The sequence below is a fragment of the Peromyscus maniculatus genome, chromosome 4 (assembly GCF_049852395.1).
Source record: "Peromyscus maniculatus bairdii isolate BWxNUB_F1_BW_parent chromosome 4, HU_Pman_BW_mat_3.1, whole genome shotgun sequence".
NCBI lineage: Eukaryota > Metazoa > Chordata > Mammalia > Rodentia > Cricetidae > Peromyscus > Peromyscus maniculatus.
Window position 1 is genome coordinate 89,050,825 of NC_134855.1, and position 22,055 is coordinate 89,072,879.

The window sequence follows — 22,055 nt, forward strand, 5'->3', positions numbered from 1 at the left end:
TAGTCTTGGGGAAAGGTTTTTGTTTTTGTCTTTTAGGAGAATGAAGGTTAAGGAATCTGAAGAACACTGGACAAATGAGACAACTGAAGAAAAGGGACAAATCATCTATCCCAAGAAACAGAGTGAAACGGTGTATGGGTATATATTATCTAAAAAAAATTTTATGTCTTCCTAAATGTTTGTTTCTGCTTTTCTCTAAAGATTTAACACTATTGGTCTTCTAACAGTCCCAGTTCAATTAAAATTTAAAGCTGACTTTGGAGTTGGAGAATGGCTCTCTCCTTCTTTAAAATCAAGCATGTTGTTAAAAGGAAAATGCAAACTCCCTGTATCATGCCAGAATAAGAGCCATCTTCTGCTATGGTACAGGACAAAAGCAAAATTAATTAAGGGACTATTCTATTACTAATCTCAACTCTTTGATTCTATTCTGATTCTTTAAACTTTTCTCAAAGTATAAATTTTATATCAAAATTTACAAGATTAATGTATATATATATACATTTTAAACTTTGTTAAGATATGAATGGTCACATAGAGTACTAACTAATTCTAGAAAAAAGGCTAGCTGCATATATATGTTTTTGTGTTCGAGTCTCTTATCAGTTTTCTGCAGGAAATCACGGCCAGGCCTAACATCAACTGAGGTCTCCAGAAAGAAGATGGGGCCCCACAACAACAACAATTCCACGTGGACAATAATAATATCATTAAGCTGACAAACATCATCCACAGATCAGCTTTGAACTACCAGGTGCTCAGAGCAATTTTGAGATGACTAGCTGAGATGATCCAGTCTCAAAGACTACTTGAATAAGGACTTGAGATAAACCCTGAACTTTGGCATTATACACAGACTGGATAGTGAAGGATATAGTTACCTCTCTTAGAATTTGACAATTAACCTAAAATTTTTCTTTCAGGATAAAGAAAACTTCGCCCATACCCAGCAGGAAGCAATTTTAAGAATACGACGCCCACATTCCCAAAGAGGTGGTGTGGGGCAGGTGGTTTTTTGGTCTTTTTAATGGGTTTTGGGTCTGGGATAATTTTCAGTATTTAGGGGGGTTGGTTACAAGTTATTGTCAAGGGTTAGGAAAAAGGCTAAGCAAAGGAGATTAGATTTAAGGTTCTTGTTTAAAAAAAAAAAAGAAAGAAAGAAAGAAAGAAAGAAAGAAAGAAAGGAAGAAAGAAAGAAAAAGAAAGAAAAGAGAAAGACAATTACTAGTTTTAAATACTTTACATTGGATTGAATTGTTTTATATTGTACACAAATTTGAAACTGATATTGTTAGAAAATGCTATATGTATATTTCTAATTGTATTTATTCCATCCATTTAACAATGTAATGCAAATTTCTGATCCTTGAATGTTATTATTATCAACTATTAGGATATAAAGAAATGAAAGCTAGTAGTTAGACATTATCATAGAACTTGTAGTCATATTGGATATGTTTTAAAAATTGAGCAGAGATGTTTTAGACAGGTCATCTTCAAACCCTTCAGAGATCTATAGAATATGGCATTTAAAATGTTTTAATAACTTAGAAAATTTTTCTTTTTTGAGACATGTCGGCTCCTGGCAGTACCAATCTACTTTAGAGAAAATATGGGCATTGAAGAAACTGCATATGGAGTCAACTTTCATTCTGGCAAAAGTTAGCCACTGGACAACAAAGTATCCTCGAATCAACAGGACAAAATGGACAGACAGATCACGAAACAAGGGACTACTGATTCTTGCCAAAACAAGTGTGGTTATGGCTTTATCAAAAGGCATCTTCTGAGGCCAGGACAATATGGCCCCATCCCTGAAGTGGCCTTCGCATCCGGAAAAGGTACGGTGCCCTTTTCTTTGAAGGCAGCTTAACAGGCAGAGGGCCGATGGATTCTGTTGTACAATGGAACAGCAGCTGAAAGCTCATGCCTCTCAAAAGTAGACTGGCATTTAATAGAGGGATGTGGAGAAGAACGGGATGCTGAGATGAAGCCATATAAACACAGCCAAGAAGAATGGACAGCTGAATTAAAAAACTGTCAACAATTTCCAGAATTTAAAATCCTGAATCATGACAGGACACTAGTGGAATTCAGGTGTTTCTGGTACGTGGACTGCTCTCACCCAATGTGAGGTTGAACTGTTGACCTTGTGTACATCCTACTTCACAAATGAGTCTGTCAGATACACTAAGCCTATAGGCTGAAGATGATGCCCCAACACTGCGGAGAAACCTCAGGTGACTGCCCAGGCAGCTGGCTGTTTCTGTCAACTCACAAAATTTTTGGAAGTTGCTTGCATGCACTTCCTGTTTTTATTTTTGTTAGCTAATATTATTCCCTTCTTGGGTCTCTGAGGGAGTTGAAGATTAGTTAGTTATGGTTGAAGATTAGTTAGTTATAGTTGAAAATTAATTAGGATAGAAAGTACATTAGATACATCTTGGGATTACCAAAATAGGATAGATAATGGAATTATTTTCTCTGATTTGTCAAATACCTGTTTAGGTATTTATTACTTGTATATATTGTATATAGTTATTGTACTTTTGTATATAGTTTTTCTTTTGTTAGTTATAACCTTTTGCTTTCTTTTTCTTTTTATTAAAATAGAAAAGGGGAAATGTGGTGATAATCTAATTGTACTGAATTATTATTTTGATTGTATGTTAATAAATAAAGTTGTCTGGGAGTCAGAGCTATTAGAGCCATAGCAAGAGTGTGGCGGTGGTGGCACACGCCTTTAATCCCATAGATATCTGTGTGTTCAGGGTCAGAGCTATTAGAGCCATAGCAAGAGTGTGGCAGTGGTGGCACACGCCTTTAATCCCATAAGATCTCTGTGTGTTCAGGGATACAGCCAGCATTGGAGACATATGCCTTTAAGACCTAGGGGGCTGTACATTCAGACAGTGACGAGGCAGTCATGTGTTTGGGTTTACAACCAATGAGAAGGCAGAACAACATACTTTAAAAAAACGAACCGACAGGAAGTAGGTCTCTTTTCGCGAAGCTGGGACAGCAGGAGGAAGGGTGAGATTTTAGCTCTGAGCTCTGACTTCTCGGCTCTCTCTTTTACATTGTTTCTGTGTTTCTTATTTAATAAGACTGTTGGTTACATCTACAACTTCTCTTTACAGAATATGGAGACCTTCATAGAAAACTAACTGTACACAATACAGGTATCAATAGGTTGTGGGGCTTTCAGCCCCAATGGACATATCTATGTTACAGCTCCTGCATCTATGGCTTAGGGAACAGCTTGGCAGAGACACAATCAGTTTTATGAACCAGAATACCAGGGGTCCTGCTGTCAAAGTCTCTCCTAGAAATGTCTTACATAACCCAGACTGGAATGGTGCCAGTATCATTGGACATGTTAATGTGGATGGGAGAAAATTTCACAGAGTCCCACTTCTAGACAAAGAACTACAGACAAATAATGACTGTTTGTGGAAGGAGAATTAACCTCTCCCAAAGCATACCTGAAACCATAAAGAAACAAAAAAACAAAAACAGAATGAGAAAGTTTTATATATATATATATATATATATATATATATATATATATATATATATATATATATATATATATACTAAGTTCAATATCACTAAGCCAATGTGCCAATGTAGTGGAGATACTTAAATAAATACTGTACATAGGAGAAAGAGGAGATACACACACACCAATAATAACCATAGAAAAAGAGGCTATCCCTCCTTTCTCTCATTGATTGGATTCCCAGAGCTCAGCCTGGCCCCTAGCATCGATCTCTGCATCTGCTTCCATCAGTCACTGGATAAAGTCTTTATGATGACAGTTAGGGTATTCACTAGACCGGTCACCAGAGTAGTCCAGTCCAGGCATCCTCTCAATCATTGCCAGTAGTCCAAGGTGGGGTCATCATTGTGGATTCCTGAGAGCTTCCCTGGCACCCTGCCGCTTCCTGTTCCCATGATGTCTTCATATATCATGGGATCTCTTTCCTTGCTCTCCCACTTTGTCCCTGTTCCAGGTCTACCCTTCCATTTCCTTATGTTCTCATTCCCCATTCTTTGCCTTCCTTTACCCCCAGCCCTGACTCCCAGTTTGCTCATGTAGATCTCATCTCATGAAGAGAAGAAATAGTAATTGGAATATATGTGTATCTAACTTAGCATATAGGGATTCCTGTGCCTGCACTAGCAGAAAATTGAGAATCAATTACAAGACAGAGTTCTAAATTTGTAAGGTGAGAAAAAGGAAAATGTGTCAGATCACACAGTGTCATTTGTGATTTGTTGCTACAGACTTGAATCTACGACTGACCATTGCTGATAAAGTTACTGGCACATAAACTAATGTGTAGAATAGATGTAGATAGCCAAGAGACCAGAGGAATTAAAGAATTAAAAGGATGATCCCTGAAGCACATAATCTGCCTGTGTAGTTCAGTATGGGCTTTAACTACTAAATTAACTGCTGGAACTCCTCTAATTTCAAAAAGTGAAAGGTACTTCCTGATTTTCTACACAGACCCCACCATGGAGTCTGTCTCTGTTGCTGGGGCTTGAATTTTCCTCAAAGCTTCCACTGTGCTTTTATCCCTCTATCAGCCTGCTGGTAGCATTAAAACTCGTCCAACAAACTCCTTACTTCCTAATCAAAAGAAAACAAACATGTAAAGATGCTTTTTCCTAAGAGTGTGAGCCCTCCTGTATTTCCTATGTCAACAACAGCATTTGAATTATTCAGCCCAAGTTTATAGATCTGATTTCAGTAAAACTACAATTTAGAATTCTGTGAACATTTCAAATAGCTTCAAGACCTTCTTTCCAGAATAATTGGTGTTGAAAATTTACCTGAGTTTAATGTTCCTTCATCTTTCATGTCTAAGCATTTTTTAGGAGTGAGGTCATTCATTTTATTAGGTGTCTGGATGGATTTTAAAACAAGAAACTTAAAAATTGTTTCATAGTTAACAAAATATGATTTATAGACCTAATCAAGTGTGTAGAAGTTATTACCTTCAAGTTTGGATATTTCTTTGCAGATTCTGAAAAGACAATCATTTACACAAAATGAGCATCATCAACAAGAGTCAATATGGAATTAAATTACAGTACTTATCTTTATCTGTGTTAATCATAATTTTGGAAAATTTTAGTTTTTCTGCCTGTTTTGGATTTTTGTTTTGTTGATGATTGAGGAACAATGTAAGAAAATACACTGAATACAAATTAAAATACAGATTTAATTAAATTTGAAGGTATTTTTTATACATCGGCCTGAGAAAATATATTGATCTCATATTAAACAAAACACATAATAGATTTCAATATTAAAATAGGCTATGAGTTTTCAGAGGACTATTGGATATTAATTAACCACACATTTTAAAGCAGTACAATGTTAATGGAAGGATTTATAAGATACTCTACTCCCCATCCACGTGTGTGCTACTCTCATGGCTATTTCTCATAGTATTTCTCCTTTTAGTTCAGACATTTTAAGGAATCATGTTATATTTTTATAATATAAATTTTAATATATATATATATATATACATATACACTAAAATATAATTTTAGTAAACTGGCTATAGACTCTTCTCCAAGATTCATGATTCCATTACCAATAATGTTATACAGACAGAGCAGGTTATATTTTTGTCTTTAGCAACATACATGTATGCACATATGTATACAACAACAATTTCTTAAAATGAGTCCAGGAATTTGAAAGAGAACAATAAGGTGAACATGAGAGGATTTGAAAGGAAGAAAGGGAATGGGGTAATGATCAAATTATGTTATAATTTCAAAAAATAAAAATAATTAAAAATAAAAATGCTATATGAATTATATGTTGAACAAAGTAATAATAAATCTTCAGTAGTGAAATGTGATTATCAAAAATGAACTGAATTTTCAAATGCATACATTGTGAACATTGTGCCTGTTACAAAGTTTGCCTCACAAGCACAGGGCTATGGGTTTGGTCCCCAGCTAAAAAGAAAAAGGAAAAATAAAATAATGTACTCTTTTTTTTCTCCAAGAGTATTAATATATGTCATGTGAGTTCTCAAAGAATGTCTACTAAACCACATATCATCCAAAATGTATTATCTCAAAATTAATGTAAGATCTTGTGTGATATTTGATTACACTGTATAAAAATATGTCACTGTGATTGGTTTAATAAAAAGCTAAATGGCCAATAGCTAGGCAGGAGGTAAAGCTGGACTTTTGGACAGAAAGAACTCTGTGAAGAGGAAAGGCTGAATCCAGCTGGTCACAGGGGAAGCAAGACATGCAGGAGGAGAGGTAAAAGCTACAAATCACATGGCAACACATGGACGGATAGAAATGGTTTAATTTAAGTTGTAAGAGCTAGTGGGACAAGCCTAAGCTATAGGCTGAGCTTTCATATTTAATAAGTCTCTGTGTCATTTTTTTGTGATCTAGTGGCCCAAAGAAAAACACATCCATCCACATATGGTGACCAACATGCAGCCATGTAGATCCACATAAGGCCTGAGAAAACTAAGAAAAGTTCTCACTAGGAGCCAGATGTGGCTTACTAGTCTTGCAGTCTCTCAGGCTGACTGGTGCTCAGTGGTATACAGATGTGCAGCTACCAGCTGCTGCCTGTGGACTGGAACCAACTGATCAACTTCCTTCATTTATTTTCTGTCCTCTCTGTAGGTCCTAATCTTCATCCTCCTCTTCAGCACTATCCTTAGTTATGAACACTCCTCAACTGTGAAAGACCTCACATGCCACTCATATGTCTAGTGCTACCCACCATTCAAATTGTTTCCTTCAAACTTCCTAAGTAAGAAAATATGCAGCCATTTAATATATTGTGTTATTTAATAAATATCACATGAGTAATTTTTAGTGGCAGGAAAATAATTTCTATTCTGTTGTTTAACTTTACTTCAGTCTTTGTTATGTGTATTAGTGAATGTGTTGTGTGAACATGTATAGGTCCGTGTCTATGCAGGTGCATACCTGTGTATGCTCAACAGAGGCAGAAGAGGACAACAGGTGACCTTGACTAACACCATACACCTTATCCCATGAGACAAGATAAATCACTGAGTTTGAAGCAAGGCAAGAAGTCAGAATATCTCAGTGATCCTCCTGACACTGTCCCCAAAGTGCTGGGTTACAGGAGCACACCACACATGCCCAACTTTTTATGTGAGTCTAGATATAACTCAAATCTTCATTCCTTCATAGCAAACTCTTTTCCTACAAAAGACTCAACTCCCCAGCCCTCTGTTCAATTTTTGTTATTTTTTAATCTTAATTTATATTTAAAATATTACCTCCTTTTTCCCTGTCCTTTCTTTCCTCAAGCCAATCCTATGTACTCCAGCTTTCCTATTTCTGGATTCCATGGCCTATTTTAATTGTTATTGTCACACAAAAATGCATGTGTGTGTGTGTGTGTGTGTATCTTTAATACATAAATAAAGCCTGATCAGTCTGTTTAGCGTTACTCTGTCCCATTTCAATTATACATTTCTTCAAATAACTTTGTAGAATAAGATTTCTCATCTTTCCCCTGACCTACTCCTGACTCTTGAACACTTTGGCAGGTAACCATGGATAAACAAACAATCAGAATAAAATTTTCCAAATGATTCATGAAATAATATTTATCTACAGTAAAGTAAATCTACTTCCTCATGATACAGTTTGTCAGACATTAATGACCTTTTGTAAAATGAGATACTGATGAAAATTGGGATAACTTTTCCTTATTTCTCAAGCCAGTTTTTTTTTTTAACGTGAAGACAACTTTTTCATATTCTTAACTCATGCATCCTTGCTTTCATACTCAGTACAATAAAAATTTGTCCTTTTTTTTTTCTTTATTTATTCCCTTTATCATTATTTTTATATTTATTCTTACTCATTCCCCATACTCATTTCTTCCTTACTTCTGCAGAGACACTGCATATGAGAATGTCCTGAACTGGTAACTATAAGCAAACTCCATTAGTAACAGCCTCCGTCTCCCCTGTTGTTAAGACTGGTAATAGGTGCCATCGATGTCATTTCATTTCCACTTTTCACTGGTATCCATTGAAAGGGAAGTCTGTTGACTACTAGATCCATCAGTACTCATGTTAGACACAGATACTCTGTCAAATAACACATTTACAGAATATAGTTCTTACCTTCTGCTGTTCCTTTTGCTTCCTTTTTGTCTCTTTGATCTCCAGCCCCACCTAAGTTACTAGGACATTTAGCAGGAGCATGCTTACAAGAACTCGGCTAAAATTAATACCAAAATTAAAGCAATTAATGTTTTCTTACTCATTTTAGAATATGTGAATGTCCTGATTTAAAAGAAACTATACATAAAACAAAAAAGACTGTGCCTAAAAACACAATTATTTCAATACCCAACCTTATACATGCTGTCTACATTAAGCTTATCTTTTACCATTATGTAAAACAAAAATGGAAGTTTACAAGACACATGTTCATAGATTACTTGTCATCTGATTACTTGTACACATTTTATAAAAGAAGTTAACCTTATATTGATGAACTCTTACATTCCACATAGAAAATGATTATTCATTTTTAAAAATAACTTCTTAAACATCCCAGTAAAAAACTATTTTTGGCCACAGAATTTTCTATCTCCTCTCCTAGGCAATCAAGATATAACAATGATTTCACAAGAAATATGCCTTCTCTCTCTCTGGAATATTTTCTAATTTCACATTTTTGATAAAATAAAATATCTCAATTTCAAAACAATAATTCTATATTTTACAAGCAGATGGCTTCTAAACCTAGAAGACAGGAAAGGAGAGGATAGGAAGGAGTGAGCATAGGTGGTGGAGAAATGGTTTTGCCTGCTATAAAGTGAAGCAGAACAGGCACGAAGAAATGAGGTGGTGACTGTTCTTGCTCCTGGGAAAAAGCTGAATTACACTGTTCATCAACAGAGCTAGTAACAAACACAAGCGCTAGTGGGACTGTGCCTTCTTCCTTTGAGAGTACTGACCACTGTCTGAGTCACTGTGACTCCCAGAGCCACATCCTAGCCCAGGAAAAAGAGTGTACCTGCAGAACAGAGACCCACAACTGACTGGACATGTCCGGCTGTGTTTACATTTCATCAGTAGCCTATCTGCCAATATCTCTAGTTGGTTGTGGTGGCAGTTCAACAATGAGACTGGATGACTCTCTGTTGAATTAGTTTCACTGTGCTGTGTATAACTTTGGCCAGAGAAATATTTCCTTTGGAAGCTTTGGGTTTAAGGAACACTTGAAGATACCCACAGCCCTGCAAAGTAGGCAGGAATAAGACACCCAGAGACCCCACCCAACAAATGACCCAACCACAGCATGAGCCACTATGATTGTGCAAGTATGGAGTGCAGAGATGGGAGAGAGAGAAGCAGAGCAGCTTGAGCACTATGAAGAGAGGTGGATGTGGAGAATCAGTGATGGAGAAGAACAACCTGATGTGAGTTTCCTGTGAAGTCATCTGAGGCTCTGGTAAAATCCTGGCTTGCACTGGTGCTGAGGGACATTTCTGGGTCTGTGGCCATGAAGCAACAGGCACTGGTGCTGGGGGACATTTCTGGGTCTGTGGCCATGCAGAAGCAGGGGTCTATGTTGATGTTCATGGCCCATGTTATCACCAAAGGCCATGTGGTTTTCCTTGGTCTGGACTGCTGCCTGGGACTACATTTATAATGAAGGGCTACACAGGGTTGGCCTCTCCCCTCACTGGATTCAGCACTCAGGAGAGCGGGCCCTGCATCTCACTTAAGTAGCACAGTAGGACTGGCCCTAGGAGAAGGGGTGTGGGTGAGCTGGCCCTGAGGGCATGAAAACTGGAGAGCTGGCCCTGCTCCTTATCTGCCATGCAGTGATGTGAGCAGAAGAGCTGGCTCCACCCTTTGCTCCCTGAGGCATTGGGTGAGCTACCCTAGGAGGTGCTGGAGATCTCATCCTGCAGGTGAGTATATGGGGAAGCTGGCAGGCTGACCAACTCAACTACCACCCAGGTCCAGATACAGGACTAAGAGTTAACTCATCCCAACATCCACCCCATCTGTGATCTGCTGAAGCATGTGAAGGAAATAGTCCTGTAGATCCAAAGCCCACAGGATTTCCATGACACAGGGCAACAAAAGGATATCCAAGAGGAGTCCAGTGAAGGTCCAGTACTGATAGTGTAGCAGAAACCAGAGGCCTCAAACTAGACCAATGATTCACTGCAGTGCACACTTGCAAATAAAGATGTATGGACTAATGGGACAAAAAAGAAGACAGGAAAATATAAAGGAAACCCAGGGAGGAGCTCTAGAGAGGGGGCATAATAGGATGCAGATGTCTAGAAGGGCAAAAATGGGACAAGCACATTTTAACTACAGTGGAATTAGAACAATAATACATAGAGAGGAAGGAAAGCTAAATAACACTGAGGATGTTTGAAAATCCATACAGGGCCTACTATTTTATATTTACATGAAAATATATATGATATATATATATATATGTGTGTGTGTGTGTGTGTGTGTGTGTGTGTGTGTGTGCATATATAAATAATTTAAATGAAGTTATACCACTTTGGAAGATGCTGCTTCCCCAAGAGCCATAGACTGTCTAACAAAATCTTCAGCTCCAGGCAAAGGAATGTCCCTTTGAGTTGTTGCTCAGTGGATTCTAAGAGACTCCCAAAGAAATATAGGCTCTTCAGGTTGAAGCTAAGATTCTATTACTGGAGACACACCTGAGACATGGGACTCATAGAAATCCAGCAGGAAGTGGCCTGGAATACTTTTTCATGAGGGGTGACTTTCATAGCATCGCAAATGTGCTATGTAGGCTACTAGGAGAGAAAAAACAACCAATAGTCTACCTATTTGTAGGGCCTGTGGACCACAAAAACAACTTGTAGAACAAGATATCTCCAGTGGTGCAATAGTACTTGCTTCTTAGTAGTAACCAATAGCTGTCTAGTTTGACTTAAGGCCTACCCAGTAGAAGACAACTCATACCTGATACTGCAAATCTGAGCAGCGTCCTTGGCAGTGGAGGTCACTGAATCTAGAGAAGAATCTACTACTGCCATTTCCATGGCTGGCTCTGTGGCTGGGTGGCTGGTTCCTAGCATCTTTCTCCTTCTCTCTCTTTCCTTTATATTTTTCCCCCAGATTTCTCCTCCCATTTGTTCTTCCTGCCTGCCAGCCCTACGTATCCTTTCTCCTGCCTAACTATTGGACAATCAGCTCTTTATTAGACCATCAGGTGTTTTAGACAGGCAAAGTAACACAGGTTCACAGAGTTAAACAAATGCAACGTAAAAGAATGCAACACAACTTTGCATCATTAAAACAAATGTTCCACAGCATAAACAAAGGTATCACACCTTAAATTAATATTCCACAACAGACTCCTGAGTAGGAAATGATGCTACTCCTAGGCTGGTTCTTCCCACATCTATCAACAATCAAGAAAAGTCCTCCCCAACCATCTTACAGGTCAATATGATCTAAATGATCACTCACTGACACTCCTTTTTCAGGTGACTTTAAGCTATATAACATGGTAATTAATTTAAACATGATAGGCCCTCTAAATTTTATTGATAGCTGCTCTAATTTTATGTCTTATCATTTAGAAAAATGAGCTATTAAACAACTTTAAAATACAAGCTTTTTTAATCATATTTCTTTCCACTAAATAAAATGATTGTTTGCTATTACCAAACTCTCAGTGACCAAAAGCTTCAAACTAACACTTTACAAAATGTCACTTAGTTACTTGCAGTCTTCCTCTACCTAATCAAGCACTGAACCTACAGATCCTTGTTAGAAAGATTGATTGGTCTGTTTGTGTCCAAATTCCTTCCAAGATAAAATCCTATCCTATCCATGGATTCCAATGGAACATAATGTGAATGAGGTCTCTTAAATACAGACTAAGGCTGACAACTACTCAGAGAAGGATGATATTGGCTCTCATAGCACCCAGGAAAGGATGCTGAACAGAATGCAAAGGGGTCTGGTTATAGTAGTATTGAGTAAAGATTTGTGATATTAACTGCAACATGATTTAAACATTCATGACAGCTTACAATGATCCCAAGGCAAATTTTCTACCAAAAGAGTTGAACAGACTCTTCACAGTTCATAAACCATAAAGGTCTAGGGTTAAAATGACATGTGGCTCCATGGAAGGTTCTGAATAAATGAGAATGGTCAAATTGGTAACAATGAGTGTGGCACAAGCTGAAAAGCCCAGCAGCCAAAGGAAAGCACTGTCACTTTGGGACTAATAGCTCAATTAAAATATTGTAACTTTTCAGTGTAAGTGTGAACTGTCATAAATCATTAGAGATCTGATTCAACAAAGGCAGCCTGGTCATGGAGGTCTATCTCTACTAATCTCCAGGACAAGTGTGACTAGCAACACTGCAGCAACAGAATCATAAAAACAAAAGAAGGACAAGATGCCCTCTTCTTGCTCCATCTGTCTTTTGAAAGAGAGCATTCCTCCTAGGACTCAGGGAACCCGGAAACCTTTATCTTTTTCGAGATTCAAAAAGTAATATATAGACGAAATCCCACCAGAGGAAGAAACACTGTTTTCTGCAACACTGTAATTGAAGACTAAAACAGCTAATTAGAATATCAAATATATGAATTATACACACACACACACACACACACACAGACACACACACACACACACACACATATATATATATATATATATATATATATATATATGTATGTATGTATAGGGTTTATAATTGGATGAAATGGAAAATGTTATGGTCCATAATTTCTAAGTTCCAGAAAGTTCTGAATAAATGAGAATACAGAGATGTAGTTCATTGACAGAATTGCCCAGCACAAACGAGGCACTTCCTTCAGTCTTCAGCAATACAAAACCAAATCATGAGATAAAGAAATGCTTCTTCATTTCTGCTTCTAATGGTATGCATTTTGCATACTGGATATTCACTGCTATTCCAAAACAACCTAGAGTCAACAATAATATATTATGAGAGGGACTGAAGACATTGTGATTAGTTTGAACTGCAAGTTAGTGTTTGCTAGCATTACAATGCAAACACCTACCCTTTACTTGTGCCTTCAATAGTATAATGTAAGGCAGTCCCTCTGAATACATCTTTAAAGAAAAAAATCAATGCCTTCATCCAGAAATAGACTGACCATATCTGTTGAATACCATCTTATGGCATATAAGAGTGTGTTTCTGAAGTAACACAGAATAGCTTCATTATTAGCTAACTTAATTAAAGCTGTTAATATTTGGGTATATTTTACAAATTTAATATCTTGCTTGTCTGTTTGGATTTGTCCTTTTTATACACATAAATATCATTGGTTACAAAGATTCATCTTTATATATAGTGGGCAAAGATAAAAATAAGAAAATGGATGGGAAGCCTCTGGCAGTGTTTTGCATGTTCTTAGTAGAATTCTTAGATTCATCAACTTTGATGGAATATAAGTGTATAAAAGTTATTCTTCTTAAATAGATAAGGACTTAAGAGGAGATGTTTCCATTTTCTTTAGTTTACTGTAACATATAATTACTAATCAGATAATTGAAAGCTATTTTCATTATTTAAGCTATAACAACATTATAAAATACTCTGTTAATAATAAAATTCATTATAGTTACACTTAGTAATGACAATAACATGTGTTATGCACTGCATTAATGTTACATAAATGATCTCATGAAAGCCTTTACAAGGTATTATCCTTTTCATATTTGGTGATATGTAACACCAGCAGTTCAGACATGTAGCAACTAGGTAGCAGACATTTTAACCAAGTCATCTGTGAATCTGCATCTACTCCATCTGCACCCACCTGCTTCTTAGCTTCATTAATCTTTCTCCTAATAAAGTGAATTTACTTTGCTTTCCCAACTCTATGTAAATATAAACACACCAACACCAGTTGGACCAAAGGGGGGTGGGATTGAGCAGCATTCTCCAATAACAATTCTTAATCATCATAGGATATTCTAACTTCATTATTCCTCAAACAAAGGGAATTGAAAGACAAGAGTCATCTAATAGACTGTGATTGTCAACTCTTTTTATGAATAATAAGGCATTTTATAGGACAATCATATAAGAGCAAGGGAAAATAGTACAAAATGATTGAGTTTCATTGTGAATCAAAGTTAATCAAAAAGTCTAAACTTCTTAAAAAGTTAGTAAAACCAAACTGAAAACCCATTAATCTACCATAAGATCAGTTGTCCAATCAAACAAAATATCAAATAGGAAGCATCAATCAATATAATAAGGGGATATGAAACTTATAAATGATTTGTTTTGCTCACCTCAACTTACTGCTTTGCTTACCCAACTAATTAGACTGATGACTAATTGATACCTGATCACTGAATCCCTGTAAGTTAGTCTTCTTTCCATCAATTTGATATTTCTTGGTTGTGAGATTCTTATTTCAATATGTAACATTTTTTTTTAAAATTCAAACAACAGTACCTTTTCATCTTATCAAATACATGTATATTTGCCCCCTTCTTTACTAAAAATTTTGCCATCTCTATTTTGTTTTCTTTGAGAGCCAGTAAAAGTGGTGTAAAGCCATCCTGCAAAACAAAACAAAAAAATCTGCAATCCAAAATCACTGTAATCTTCAACATAATGGAACCTGAGACAGTCCTATGAGAATATAAAGCCTTGCTAGAATGAATAAGCAGCTTCTTCCCTTGCAGGCCCCTGCACATTCCTTCTCCTTGAAATGCCCTACAACTGTCTACATGTGACACATGAAACCTTTGCACTCCCTCCCAAATATGACTTTGAGACTGTGTTCGTTCTACAAATATTCCCTTCTACCTTAGCATTGAATATATGGAGTCATGTAATTGCACTCCTCTCCTCTCTAAGAGCAATTTGATAAGCAGTTTTCTGCATGAGTATCTTGAGGCTTAGCAGTGTGCTCAGTTCTTAAAGGAAACTACTGGTATCTATGGACCATACCGAGTACATAGCTCCTGAGTTTTTATCTTTCCAGTGAGTGTTTCCTCCAATGAGTTTGTATAAACCAATTTTGACTTGTGAAATCATCTAACATAGTTTATAAAAAATGATATTTACCCCAAAGGAAATATAACATAACATCAACCCAGAAATTTTCAAACTTTTGTTAATTTACACTTCACTTGCATTCTGTTTTCCCCTAATGTTGATTAAATGAAGCATAAGAAAAATCATTCAGTTGTTTTTCAACACTGTCCTTAACTCACTCTTTTTGCAATATTTACAACTGCTAGGATATGACACCCAGGCTTTGTGAGCTTATCATGTCACACGGTAACAGCTCAACTGTCTAGGTTGTGATTTGCTGCTACTTTTTCAATATAGAAAAAAAAACTTGCAATTACTAGTCTGGGATCTGTTTATTTGTATACTAATAATACATAGGATTCTTAAAATTCTAGCTTCTTATCAATTTCAAGATCTTTTAAAAGTAATGAATTATTGTTGTCTTAAAGCAAGGAGAGTTATAAACAATCTTCACCATTGTTACTGTTTTTTTCCCAAACATAAAAATAGTAAAAGGAGAAAGTAGGACTAAGATTATTGGAGTCAAACAATGGCTATTCCAGAGTTCCTTTGGATTTTGAGATCTAACATATACACATTCAATGTTTATCCAGGAACTCTTTCAGAATTTCAAGGTGAAAATACCTTTGTCTGCAACTAATTAGATTTAAAGATTCAACTCTACATAGAAAATTCTACTTGTAATACAAATGTCCAAACTTCTCCTGAGGTCATTGGGATACACAATCCAGAACTAGGTGCTACCTATAATTTCAGTCTCATTTCTAACCCACATGTCTAATTACCTTCACTGTTTGTTCTTATAACTGAAAAGAGAAAGGACTCAGTCACTGAAAACTTCTTAGTTTCCCTTGATGGGAACAGCCAGGGAACAAACATCTAGAATTGCATTTCATTTCAATATGGAAAAATGTCAGTTCCATCTCCTCCTCCTCCTAATCTAGGCATCCTAGATTTGAAAACAGAGGTTAAGTTTTGACCTAAGTGGTGGTCATATCTGTAGTTAGAGTTTTCTCCAGTCCTGCTTGCGCCCGCAGTTGCTCAGACCCAAGAAAACACACAGAGACTTATATTACTTATAAACTGTATAGCCATGGCAGGCTTCTTGCTAACTGTTCTTATATCTTAAATTAACCCATTTCTATGCAAATATACCTTGCCACATGGTTCATGGCTTACCAGTATCTTTACATGTTGCTTCTCATGGTGGCAGTGGCAGTGTCTCCCCACCTCAGCCTTCCTGTTCTTCTTTCTCTTTGTCCTGCCTATACTTCCTCCCTGGCTACTAGCCAGTCAGCACTTTATTTATTAACCTATCAGAGCAACACATTCACAGCATACAGATCATTCCTCTGCACATTTCTTCAAAAAAAGGGGGGGGGAATATGCCAGCAGATTCTGTGATCTTTCCTCTGTTTTTACATATATCCACCACCTACTTACTACCTATTCCTCAGATTGAACTACAGGCATGTTTATTTGTAGCTCAGTAACTTCAGCAAATGAAGAGTGAATACTCCTCAAACAGAAAGCATAGTAGCAATACATGTAAACTCATACTAAAATAATTCTGTTAGTTTTGATATTTTTTTTGTTACTGTTGGTGTTGGCCATGCTTTTTTGTGATAGGGGTCATGAGGTTGAACAGTTAAGAAGGAGTTTTGGTGGGGATATGGGAGGAGCTGGGTGATGGTAAAGAATGTGATCAAAATAAATGAAAACAACAATAATTCTTCATATATTCCTTCAATTGCCTAAGTTCCAGGTGGGCGTTCATATTTCGGATCAGGTTCCGGTAACCGTATTCTTTGATTTAGTCTTAACTCAGAGAAATATATCATTTGATAATTTTTTTGTTAGCAACAGCAATAAGATTTAAAATTTGCCACAAATTCTTTTGTTTTACTTGAGATTTAAAATGGCTTATTTAGCAAGGGAACTTTTGCTCTTCAATTCTGTTGCCTTACACAAGTTAGAAACAATTTTTAGTGGAAAAATAATAAAAAGAGAAGCTTTAACTTGAATAAATATAGCAGACATAGTTTCTGCCCCAGCAGCAGCCTGCCTCTGTCACAAAAGGAGTTGTGTTATCACCTGTCTCCAGGTGCCTTTCCCCATCAACTAAGTGACGTGTTCACCCCTTAAAAGTGCCTGCCAGGCGCAGCTCACTCTCTTTGACTCTTCACTTTCCTTGTCTCTCATCTCTCTTGCTTCTTGCTCCTCTTTGATTCTTCTTTCCTCTCTTGACTTTTCTTTTCTCCCTTGCTTTTCTTCTTCCTCTGGTCTGTCCGCTTCTTTCAAGTCCCCATGCTGACATGGCCTTTCACTCTTCACTCTCTCCTTCACCAGTAAACCTTGCACTAGGTCTGTTGCGCATGGCTTGTTTGCTTAGTGGCATACCTTGCTTGGCAGGGCCCCCTAAAATGTACCCACTATTGCCTTCCTTTTTATTTACCCTTTTACATGATGTTTCACAAATACTCTTTCTCTATGCAGGAAAGTTCTAGACTCTAACACTTCTTTCAAAGCAAGTCACATTCCCTATTTGAAGTCATATTCTTAAACAATTAAGCTATTTCAAATTATTTTCATTCAAGGAAGTTAATCCTATGTGTATTGCTATTAGTGCGCGAGCGCGCGCACACACACACACACACACACACACACACACACACACACACGTATTTCAGATTATTTGGGGACTACAGTGCTGTGAACTATACCTTGTTCTTTTGTTCCATGTCTACATTGTATTTAAGCAAATATGCAGCCAGCTTCTGATTATCTTCAGACACAGCATAGTGAAGAGAAGTATTACCATTTTTGTCCATACGATTGGGATTAGCACCAAGCTTCAACAATGTACATGTGCATCCATATGACCAGTTTTGTACAGCCTAGGGATTATACCAAGAAACAGATTGCTTGTTCAATTACTTCAATATAAACAGCACATAGAGTTCACCAAGTACTAACATGTTCATGGGATAAGTTTGTTTTATAATCATTTAAATTAAGTTATGTTATGCTAGATTTTAATAGCTATATATACCTTCATCAGAGGTGTGATGGAATTCCTGTCAACAGCATTAATGTCACAATTATTTCTCAGTAGAACATTTACTACTTGTTCCCAGCCATAGACACAAGCAAAATGCAGAGCAATCCTATGGAAATGAGAAATTTTTAATGAAATTCTAGAACACTATGCTAAAATTTACAATTACTCATGTAATCATAAAATATTAAATGGCACATAATTCTTAAACATTGAATGATAGGTGTTTCTTCCACCTTCTGAACAAATACTTAAGTCCTTGTAAAAAATGGAAATATTTATTAACTTGTATTACTCACTATACTGGTAAAAAGACCTTTTCAATGGTGTCTTTTGTGTGGTGCTATGAACTGAGCACATGGCCTCTTCCATGCATAGAAATAAATCTGCCAGTGAGCAATACCCCCTAACCAGGAGCAGGTTTAGAGAAAAAGCATGGCATTAAGGTTAAATCATCATAGGTTTAATTATAACTTAAACTTTGCTACAAACTACTTAGGCTTTCTATGAATCAATTCTCTCATCAGTAAAGCTAAGATGAAAAACAGTAGTTATTTCACAGAATACCACTGTGATTCATCAATGGGAATTATGCAAAATGTTTAGAATAGCTCCCTGCACTTGACAACTCAATTTAATATTATCACTGTCCCTTCTGCTCAGCAAACAAGATTTCAAGTACACAAAATTATGTGATAATAATTCTTCTGATATATTTAAGTATTGCTAATTTCAAGTGTTCTAAATTATATTTAAAGTCTCTAAATTTGCTTAAGGGGGACAAAGCAGCAATATTTTAAGAATAGTACAATAGGAATGCTACATAATAGATGTTCATGTTAACAATGTTGAATAAATTACTTGGTAAATTTGTGAATTATCAGGATAAATTTGTAGGCAGGATTGGACAATCTGGCCTAGAGACCTCTAGGTGGAGTGCAAGTCTTGAGACAGTACTGAGGATCCAGAGAAGACAGAACACAGAGTGGTCCTCCCCTCCTTCTGGCTCCCCTATGCTGGTCTTTGAATATAACAAGGGCCATATAACATCCTCCACGCAGGCCACTCCTACCAGCACATAAGCACTATTACCTTTCTTTAAAGTCTTTGTCATGCATGCTGTGTTTCCCAAGTTTTATCATTCTCTGCAGTCTCTTGACATCACCTTCACTCACAGCTTGGTGGATCTTTTTGTGAGGTTTGTATCTGGCTTCATTTGCAAAAATGCTTTTCATATCACATAAAAAGTACACCAAGTTTTTTTTCTGGGACATTGCAGAAACCCATAGGTGTCTTTTCCTTAATTCCATGAACCAAGTTCTTCATGACTGAAGATACTTACTGGTCTCACAGCCTGGCCCTGACCTTCGGATTTTCCCTAGTATTGGTCCTTTGACCCACTAATTTTCCCACTCAAGATCAGCTTATGGAAAATCAAGATAAGCCCACAAGGTCCCCCACCAAAATTGTGTGGTGTGGGAAATAGCTTATGGCACCCCTAGATACAGTTGCTGGACTCCAGGTTGCCAAGCAACACAGGTAAACATTGATGTGCTATTCACATGCGCAAGAGCAGGCCTCCTGCATTGCTAACATCCCTAGAGTTAAAGGATGTTCATTGTGAATGTACAGGCCACTTCTGGCCATTTCTCTGCAGGAAAACAAATGTGTTCCATTAAATATCCTCATCACTCTCACTGTAAACAATGCTCCTCCTCAGTTTCCATCTAACACTCAATGCCCCAGCCCTTTTACTCCCCTTCTACACTTTTCTCTCTTCTTTCCTCCTCCCTTCTCCCTCCCCCTTCTCTCCCTCCTTTACTCATACAATCTTAAGCTCTTTGTCTTCCTCTTCCATTTTTCACTACTCCCTTTTCAACTCTATTCTTCTCCCACAAGAACAGCGCCCACCCCCCTGTTCCTAAATGCACCCCTGGAATGTCTATCCTAGTGCCGCTCTTTCTTCCTACCTTACTTCCTTCTTTCCACACCCCTTTCACTCCAGGTTTCCCACAAGTTTTCAGATTACACCTATCTCCTATTCCTGCTGATCTTCACCCACACCATATAATCTCACCATTCACTCACTCACCACACACGCAAAATGAAAAGCAAGCAAGCAAGACGTGATGGTTCACATTTTAATCCTAGTGCTCAGGAGGCTAATGCAAGAGAATTTTGAGTTTGCTGCCAGCTTTGATTAAACTTAGTTCCAAATAAGAAAAAGTACCAGAAATGTCTGGAAGGCAGTGCTTAACTGTTCAGGTATGAAAACAATGGATAATTTGTTACGTCCATTTCCATTTGTGCTTTTGATATAGTCTAAAATGTGTATTTCATAATAGCCAGTAAATATGTAACCAATGAAAGACAAAAAAGATATAGAAGTAATAACTAACCAATAAATATGTAATAATATATGGCTAATAACAAATAGATATGATCATTTCATTATCAATTTGGAATAAATTATTCAAGTTTATCAAGCTGTTAGAGTAGGAATAATAAATCGTGTCAAAATAGAGGACATCACTTAACATTTGTGTTTATAATGCAGTATTCAGGTTGTATATTCTCATGAGGAGCTTAGCAGACACTTTTCCTACTCAGGAGTTGTTTACTCAGTCTCTTCATTGCCACCTTCATGTCTTTGTTCCTCAGTGTGTAAATGACAGGGTTCAGGATAGGTGTAATCATGAAGTCCACAATGGCAAGAAACTTATCCACTGGGACATTAGGAAATGGCCATATGTACACAAACATGCATGGTCCAAAGAACAAAACCACCACAGAGATGTGAGCAGAAAGTGTGGACAGGGCCTTGGACAAACTGCCCAAGGATTGTTTCCATACAGTGAACAGTATGAAGATGTAGGAGACAATCAATAAGAAAAAGGTAGTGACAGAAATTAATCCACTGTCAGCAGTAACCAAGAACTCCATTCTGTAGGTGTCTGTGCAGGCAAGTTTGATGAACCTAGGAAGGTCACAGTAAAAACTATCTATCTCATTCGAACCACAAAAAGGCAAATGGACAACAAAAGCTAACTGAGCCACTGAGTGAATGAGACCAATAATCCATGCACCAATCAGAAGCAAAAGGCACATTCGTGGGCTCATGATGGTCAGGTAGTAGAGGGGCTTGCATATGGCCACATATCTGTCCCAGGCCATGGCTACCAGCAACACCATCTCACATGCCCCCAGGACATGAAGGACAAATATTTGGAAGATACAGCCCTGGAATGAAATGGTATTATTCCTGGAGTACAGATCAGAAATCAACTTAGGAACAGTTGAGGTAGAAAAACAAAAGTCAACAAATGAAAGATTGGCTAAAAGAAAGTACATGGGTGAATGTAAATGAGAGTCAAAGACAACTGTAATCACAACTGAGAAATTCCCCAGAAAAATTGTTGCATATGATATTGTAGAAAATGCAAAGAGGAAACATTGTGTTGGTCTGTAGATTGATAATCCCAGGAATACAAACTCAGATACTTCAGAGTAATTTGCTTCATTCATTGGATCTTTCTTGAGTTATCTACAATACTCCAAACAAAGCAGGCAAAGCAGTTACCAGAAATAATAAAATAATAACCTAGCAGTGGAATATTTTATTTGTGAACTCATTACAATAAAATGATTTTATATTAAAAAGTATAATTTAAAATAAATAACTATTGAAAGAAATGCACATAAATTGTTTCAAATTAATAAAAATAATTCTTCATGATCTTCCATATTTTGAAGAACTAATGTCTCTATTCTACTAATATCCATTATGAGTATATACTATATCCCAATACTATGTTATATCCTTTGGTAAAATGGTGGCCCTGTTTCTGGCAGAATTACAGGCACATTGAATACTTTAAGAGTGAA

General features: G+C 36.9%; 2 protein-coding genes across 2 annotated transcripts in view; both read right to left on the bottom strand.

The window, feature by feature from the left end:
- LOC107400459 (uncharacterized) overlaps nt 1-19,686 on the bottom strand; it is a 32,230-nt gene extending 12,544 nt beyond the window's left edge. Inside the window, exons 1-6 of the mRNA XM_076570291.1 lie at nt 19,263-19,686; nt 18,165-18,279; nt 17,836-18,009; nt 15,898-16,061; nt 14,525-14,631; nt 5,008-5,036 (exon numbers count right to left, since the gene is read on the bottom strand). Of these exons, the coding sequence (XP_076426406.1) occupies nt 16,053-16,061; nt 17,836-18,009; nt 18,165-18,279; nt 19,263-19,480 (516 nt within the window). The 5' untranslated portion in view covers nt 19,481-19,686 and the 3' untranslated portion in view covers nt 5,008-5,036; nt 14,525-14,631; nt 15,898-16,052. The remainder of the gene's footprint in view (nt 1-5,007; nt 5,037-14,524; nt 14,632-15,897; nt 16,062-17,835; nt 18,010-18,164; nt 18,280-19,262) is intronic.
- A 443-nt stretch (nt 19,687-20,129) lies between these two features.
- Nucleotides 20,130-21,777, bottom strand: LOC143272958 (olfactory receptor 4F15-like). The gene has a single exon (XM_076570283.1). It carries the CDS (start codon nt 21,693-21,695, stop codon nt 20,757-20,759), a length of 939 nt encoding a protein of 312 aa, XP_076426398.1. The 5' UTR covers nt 21,696-21,777; the 3' UTR covers nt 20,130-20,756.
- Between the last annotated feature and the right edge of the window lie 278 nt (nt 21,778-22,055).